The 7229-nt window shown below is 37.3% G+C and overlaps 1 protein-coding gene across 2 annotated transcripts in view; it reads left to right on the top strand.

Moving 5' to 3' along the window:
- Positions 1-1363: 1363 nt before the first annotated feature.
- Positions 1364-7229, top strand: part of LOC117111037 (TM2 domain-containing protein 2-like) — a 19034-nt gene continuing 13168 nt past the window's right edge. For both annotated transcript variants that reach the window (XM_033253903.1, XM_033253904.1), the window contains exon 1: positions 1364-1660. In XM_033253903.1, the coding sequence (XP_033109794.1) occupies positions 1482-1660 (179 nt within the window). In that variant the 5' untranslated portion in view covers positions 1364-1481. The remainder of the gene's footprint in view (positions 1661-7229) is intronic.

Raw genomic sequence — 7229 nt, 5'->3', positions numbered from 1 at the left:
TCTTTATGTAGAGCGCCATATATAAATGCTCGATGTGATCATTCGGGTCCGATGGCACCTCCAATTTCAAGCAAGTTTTGCAGAGACTTCTTCGAAGTTACTCTGGAGTTAGATTGCATATGAGAATGAAGAAGATAATTTTGATAGCAACATTGATTTATTGCTGCGACAATAACATTCAGAGGCGAATTTAGAAGTTTAGATAAAAAGTATTTGAAGTTTTCATAGGTTTGTTTTAACGCCATTTTGTGTTACTCAACTATGTAACTTAATTAATTCTAATTATTAAAGAGAGCCACGGATTTGTCAATAACAGGCCCTTAATTTTTTGCTATAGATCGACTACAATGTACATTAATATATTGAATACATTTAAATCAAATTTAGATCAAGCTTAATATTGTGATTTTAAATGGGGCCCTCCCCCTTTCGGACATCTCTGGATTTGCCCGCTGATTTTCGTATAATTTTCGTAGTATTTCAAATGAATGTACCCACTGTTGTCTTCTAAGATGGCGTTATCTCGATCGAACCCACTTTCTCCTCCTCCCCCTTTTTCGGCCCCGGCCCTCCCCTTTCGGATATCACTGGATTTGCCCTTGAATTGGCCTGCATGCCAGCAACTAAAGAACATAGGCTATTTATTTTTAACATTGTTCTGTGTGTATATCATTTGAATTTCTTCAATTTCAAACAAATGACCGCTGATTTACGTATAATTGTTGTAGTATTTCAAATGAATGTACCCACTGTTGTCTTCTAAGATGGTGTTATCTCGATCGAACCCTCTTTCGCCCCCTCCCCTTTTTTTCGGCCCCAGCCCTCCCCCTTTCGGACATCTAGATTTGCCCCTGAATTGGCCTGCATGCCAGCAAGAGGCTATTTATTTTTAACATTGTTCGGTGACATATCATTTGAATTTCTTCAATTTCAAACGAATGACTGATTTTCGTATAATTTTTGTAGTATTTCAAATGAATGTACCCACTGCTGTCTTCTAAGATGGTGTTATCTCGATCGGACCCACTTTCGCACCCCCTCCCCTTTTGTCGGCCCCAGCCCTTCCCCTTTCGGACATCTAGATTTGCCCCTGAATTGGCCTGCATGCCAGCAACTTGAGAACATAGGCTATTTATTTTAAACATTGTTCTGTGTATATCATTTGAATTTCTTCAATTTCAAACGAATGACCGCTGATTTTCGTATAATTTTTGTAGTATTTCAAATGAATTTACCCACTGTTGTCTTGTAATCGGATTAAAATCTGGCCGAATTTTGGCCCATATCGAAAAAAAGTTTGGCCGAATTTGGCCGTGAGATGGCGTGTGTTTGGCCGTGAAGCCTGTCGCGACTATCTGGCAACCCTGGGCAGCAGCGAAGTGTCACTGCAGCAAAACACAATTGAACAATGGAGGAAATATCCTCCATGATTGAACCTTCCTAGGCCTAATCGTATCGTATCCGAAACGATCAAAACCAACATGATGGCTCACTCATGTTTAGGTTTAGGCCTACGAACGTTGCTAGTATTATTCTCACACATGTGTATTATAAGATGTTATATAATGCACATAGATGTACCCGAGGCAACAGAGTGCTTAAATGAAAGTTGTGGCGTTACATATCAACCAGAATCAGCGCTAATTCTTTGTTCGAATTTGTGAGTACTAACCTGCATAGGCTAGCCCAGGCCAGGCCTATAGGCTACCTCAGAGCCTCTTGCGAGCTAGGCACTACACACTAGCCTAGTACGGGCTTGGCCAGCAGGCCTACACAAAAATGTACTAAATTAGGCCTAAAACCTAGCTCTCACTTTGGCCTATATATTATTTAAGTGCAGCGTAGTAAAGTAGGCCCATGTAGGAGCCTATTGGTGAGGGTGGGGGTAGGGTGCTGGGTGCGGTCTTGTTTTATTACTCCTAATGATTTTTGAGGCATAGGGCAGGCCCCTGTTGTTTTTTGAACTAGGCCATGGTCTGTATTTTGAGTTTAGAGACCAAACCCTGTCCCCGGGCCCTAATAGTGATATACCGTCTCAAATTTTCAGGCCCCAAATGTGGTCAAAATTTGGAGGGCATGGCCTAACTCAGACTGTATTTGACTTAAACGAAAGGTATGATGAATAAATTTATACATATCATTTTGGTCGCGCCATATTGTTATGCATTTCAGAACACGATAAACAGCCTCAGTATGGAACGCCGATGTACGCACTAGTGCTTTATGTTTGGAAAGTAATTTTTAAAGAATTCTGTATTTTTAAAGCCCATACTGTGATAGAGCTAAAAGTTCATGATAAGAAGAATTAGTAGGTCACTTTTTAAATCGTGAAAGAATTATTTTATTCTGGAAACCTATTCTTTATAATAATGGAAGGGCCATAATAATCTGGGGCGGATACATGGGCTGCAACAATGCGATCGCACCCCCACCTTTAAATTGTGTTAAAAAACATTTTTTCTATTGTATTGTTAATATGTACATAGTACCTGTACAATTTTTAAGTGAGAATTATTGAATGCTGTAAATTTTGTAAATTCGTACTATGATATAATAAATAGGGTCATTGTAACATCAATCTATATCATGGAGTGTATTTAACTGTCATTAAATCACCAAAATTGTATAAACCAAGCTTGTTTTCAATTTATTTTGTTTTTTGAAATCCATGAAGTGTATTTACTGTTTCGAAAAAAAGCCTATGCTACTTTGAAAAGAATCCCATTCCTTTTTTCGAGGCAAATTTTACAAACTAAAGAGGGGGCTTCAATTTAAGATGGGCTTCATCTCGTGATTTATTTAATTAAATCCATTTAACTTCAAATTGAGGTTTTGTGGTATTTATAAAATCCCATGGTGACAATTATAGTAATGATAAAGCATGAATGGTTAATTGATATTTTTACAAGTATGACCATGAAACAGTTAAATTACTAGTAATTTAACTGTTCCCTGGTATGGCTGAGTGGTATAATAGAATAGTGTGTGTTTCGAACTACAAACACAAAACTGTGATAAATAGAATTGAGGCAGTGAAAAGTGGAAAATTTGTGGTTAAATTATAGATACACTCTGGACATATTTTGTACCTGAAGCAATGAAACATGACACTTTTTTTTTTATAGGAAATTTTGTTTTTTACATGTAAATCTTTCAAGTCTTCTCAGAAATAAATCGGTAAATGGTTTCATAATTATTTGTATTGTGATCTATTATGTCTCTTGTAAATAATTTTCGGACCCTGTCAGACAGCCTCTCTGAAGCTATCTGACAGGATGTTTTGTCGACGGACAGCTTGCTGACAGAGGTTTCATCGACAGTGTCCATTTTAATCGAAATATGCTCGCCAACAGCTAAATTCAGTGCTTTTGGCATTGTATTAAATAACTTATGAGCATGTTAATATATCTATTCCTCGCACAAGTAGGCCTGTATAATCCAATTTAAACATTATTTATCAATTAAAGTAATTCAAACTATTATTGCTCGAGTTGTACAGTCGCAAAGTACTTAAAAATATTTAATAAAAAATATAGATGTGTTTATTATAGGCCTGTATGTAATATTTTTGGCAGAATCTTGTGTTGCATAATTAATATATTGAAAGAGTGTCTGCATGTATGGATACTGTATATATATAAATAACGACTTTCCATGACGATCCAGTCCTCCACAAAAACAAAAAAAAAAAAAAAAAGAAGAAAAATCTGTCAGCGAAACATCAATCACAACATCACAAAAATAAATTGTCGGCGAAATGTCTGTCAGCGAATTGGTTGTCGGTGAATTGGTTGTCGGCGAATTGGTTGTCGGCGAATTGGCTGTCGGCGAATCGTCTAGTCTGCGAATTCTATTTTGGCAAATTCCAGTGTCAGTGAATTTTCTTTCGGTCAACTGTCTGTCGGCTAAACGTTCGTTGGCAAACTGGCATTCGGCGAAATGCCCTAGTACCGGCAAAATGTTAATTATTTCTATCTATGTATTTTTAATCATTAGAAAAGTATATTCACTGTTGGACTAAAAAAGTAGATTTTATTTGAGTATAAACTTCAGACGTCAGCTACATTGTAAATATACAATGGATGAACGCAAAACAAATGTTTGACCTTTCTTTAACCTATTCTGCATATTAATGCCTGACATCTAATCAGAAATCCATTTTTAACAATTTTTTTAACGCAGTGACTATTTTTACGACGAGTCGTGAAGATAGTTTCCAATGCTATTCTTACGACGCGATTGCGTCCCTCACCGCAAGGGAAAATAAACAAGTCTTGAACTGAGCGAACCGCGATGCTAAATCTAGCCTAGGCCCAGAGGAAGGCCACACAGGCTTGGTAGATGCCAGCCTATGCAGCGGGTTAGCTAGGAGTGAACTACATGTACGCAGCTGGGAATAGCGTACATATTGTAGGCTTACATTCATACTTTTATAACAGCTCCCTGGTCTTGGGTGGGTGGCAGTATATATATATAAAAAATGAATTTTGTAAAACACAAAAATTAGGCCTAAACATGAAAAATGTATGTGAGCCTAGGGCCTATTTATCCCCAAACGATATATAGGCCTAACAGCTAAGCCTACAAAATTGTTTTCATGTTCAATTTTGTGAATGCGAATCCCCACTCGATGGCCGGTTCCTGAAATGTTATTACCAATTATTTTTATTTGATAATATTACAGTTTATTAATTGGTGTTATTTTTCTCTTTTTACAGAAACAATGCAAATGCAAGTCGATTGGTTTGACTCTGAGACACATATTGTCATTGTTGCGTTTCCCGATTATTTGACCATGTTGTATAAAATGGAGATTTATGAAATAAGCATGTCATTTGTTTTGCATATGATTGTTTTCTTGTTTGCTGCCTTTCCATATCATGTTTATAATATTAAATATAGGCCTATGTATAAATAAAAATAAAATATAGGCCTACTGTGATTTGATGAAGTAGGGCAGCGCCAGGAATTCCCGACGAGGGGGTCTAAGCTCCCCGATAAAATTTGTAGGAGAATTTTTTTTCTTTATTCAAAAATAACATTTTGTGTTAATTATGGGATCTTTTTATCCTGTCAAAAGTACCAGCCCCCAGTCCGGGAAGAGCTGGCACCACCACTGCAACCCCCACTGCTCGCACTACACAGTTTTTAATCCCTACAATTTGACAGCTTAGTAAGGCATGCTTAAATTGTAATTTCGGCGCTCGAGATTTTATTTTTCCCCAACGACCCTGCTGGAAATTCTCCGACAGGGGGTCCAAATGTCCCAGACTGGGGTCCTTTGCCCCTCTGGGCCCCGCTAGCGCTGCCCCTTTGATAAAGGGGATGGACTATTAAAGTTCCCCAAAAGGTTCCCGCACCCGTTCCAACGGTACTCTTTAGGTAAAGCTCAAACAAGTTTTGTACTTCCTTCTTTTATTTCCATTTTGGGATACATAGGTAGGCTGATTACTGTTTAAAATACACCAATAATACACACATGCTTATTAAAACTCTAAATTCACTCTGATGAGGCCTATTACCTGTACTAATTGCTTGGATCATGTACCATAAAAATACTGTATCAGAAAGAATCGTTATGTTCCCACAAACAAATTTCCACGGTACTTTTGAGGGTGAAGCAGACACATTTTTGCACGCCAGCTTCAGGAAAGTGGGTGCACTTTCACAGGGTAGATGCTAAACATAAACGACTGGCTATTTTTAGATGCAACCCATGTAATGGTAGTGAACATGTCGTACGTGCGTTTACCTAATAATTATTAATTATTGTCACAAGTATTGAAGTACACGATGGCGTGTACTTCAATACTTGCACATGTATTATACTTTCTTATTGCATATAGGCCCTACTTTACAAAAATCAGATAGCCTATCAATGCATATTTGATTGAACAGATTAATTCAATATTGTAACAAACACATTGGCCTTTATTATGAAGCATTCATAAATTGAAAAGTTACTACTGTATAAAAAAAATGTACTGTATACGTCCGATCGCACTTCACTTCTGGGACTGCAAGAAAAGAACATAGTTTTCAATACAGAACACACAGTACTACATTATTTATTTATTTCTTGTTTAACCGTTTAAACCAACTGTTCCTTATGACCAGGATAGATAGAGTACTGTTACGTACTAAAATGAAAACATGATTACAACATTAATGGTAATGGAAATGCAACAAAGAAAACAAACATATGACAAACAATAACTTCTATCACTGATCTCAAACCAATCGACTTACATTTGCGTTGTTTCTGTAAAAGAGAAAAATAACACCAATTAATAAACTGTAATATCAGTAATCAAATAAAAATAATTGGTAATAAATTTCCAGGAATACCCACTATCGAGGGGATTCGCATTCACGAAATTGACAAAATTGAACATGCGAACAATCTTGTAGGCTTTTTGACCGTTAGGCCTATATATAGTTTGGGGGAGGCCCTAGGCTACACATTATTATTAATTAATTTTTCATGTTTAATTTTTGTGTTTTACAAAATTGAAAAATTTATGTTTTATACTGCCACCCCAGACCAGGGAGCATATGCAAGTATGAAGGCCTACAATGTAGGCCTACACTATTCCTAGCTGCGTACATGTAGTTCACTCCTAGCTCTTCCGCTACATAGGCTGTCATCTACCTAGCCTGGGTTCCAGGCCCTAATTTTAGGTTACTCACTCTTTATTGCACTTAGTGCGCGCCATACCTAATTTAATTGGCGTCCCATACTCGATTTCTTTTTTTTCGAATTAGGGCCTGGGCAAACGATTCATGCGTGCAATTTCCCACATCAAATTTGATGTGGGATATCGTATGCATGACTGATTTTGTAAATCACGTGATTGTCTAACTTCATGCATATTAATGAGTCTTGGTAAATTTTCAAAATTGAAGATGCGGATGTCTCGACTAGAACAAGCTCCAGCTCCCTTTTGGCTACCTACTTGAATTAAAACAGTTAGTATAATAGTTTCTGCCTGCTGAGAACGACATGGACTGATAACCGTAGGTTATAGGCCTACTTGGAACCTTGCTCACCACTAGCTGCTACACATATTTAGGCCTTTAGGGTAGAATATTGTTAAAAAGGTAGGCCTCTGTAAGTAAGAACTTAAAAATAGGCCAAGCCTCTACTAGTCTAGGCTGGGCCTACTACCTGACTCCAGGCGAGGCCTGAGCCATCCTACTGGAAAGTTAAAGTTTTGTTGTATTTGTAT

This window comes from Anneissia japonica, unplaced genomic scaffold, assembly GCF_011630105.1.
Source record: "Anneissia japonica isolate Jap-2015-1 unplaced genomic scaffold, ASM1163010v1 scaffold573_len2283161_cov171, whole genome shotgun sequence".
NCBI classification, from domain to species: Eukaryota; Metazoa; Echinodermata; class Crinoidea; order Comatulida; family Comatulidae; genus Anneissia; species Anneissia japonica.
This window is presented reverse-complemented; position numbering and strand designations above follow the sequence as displayed.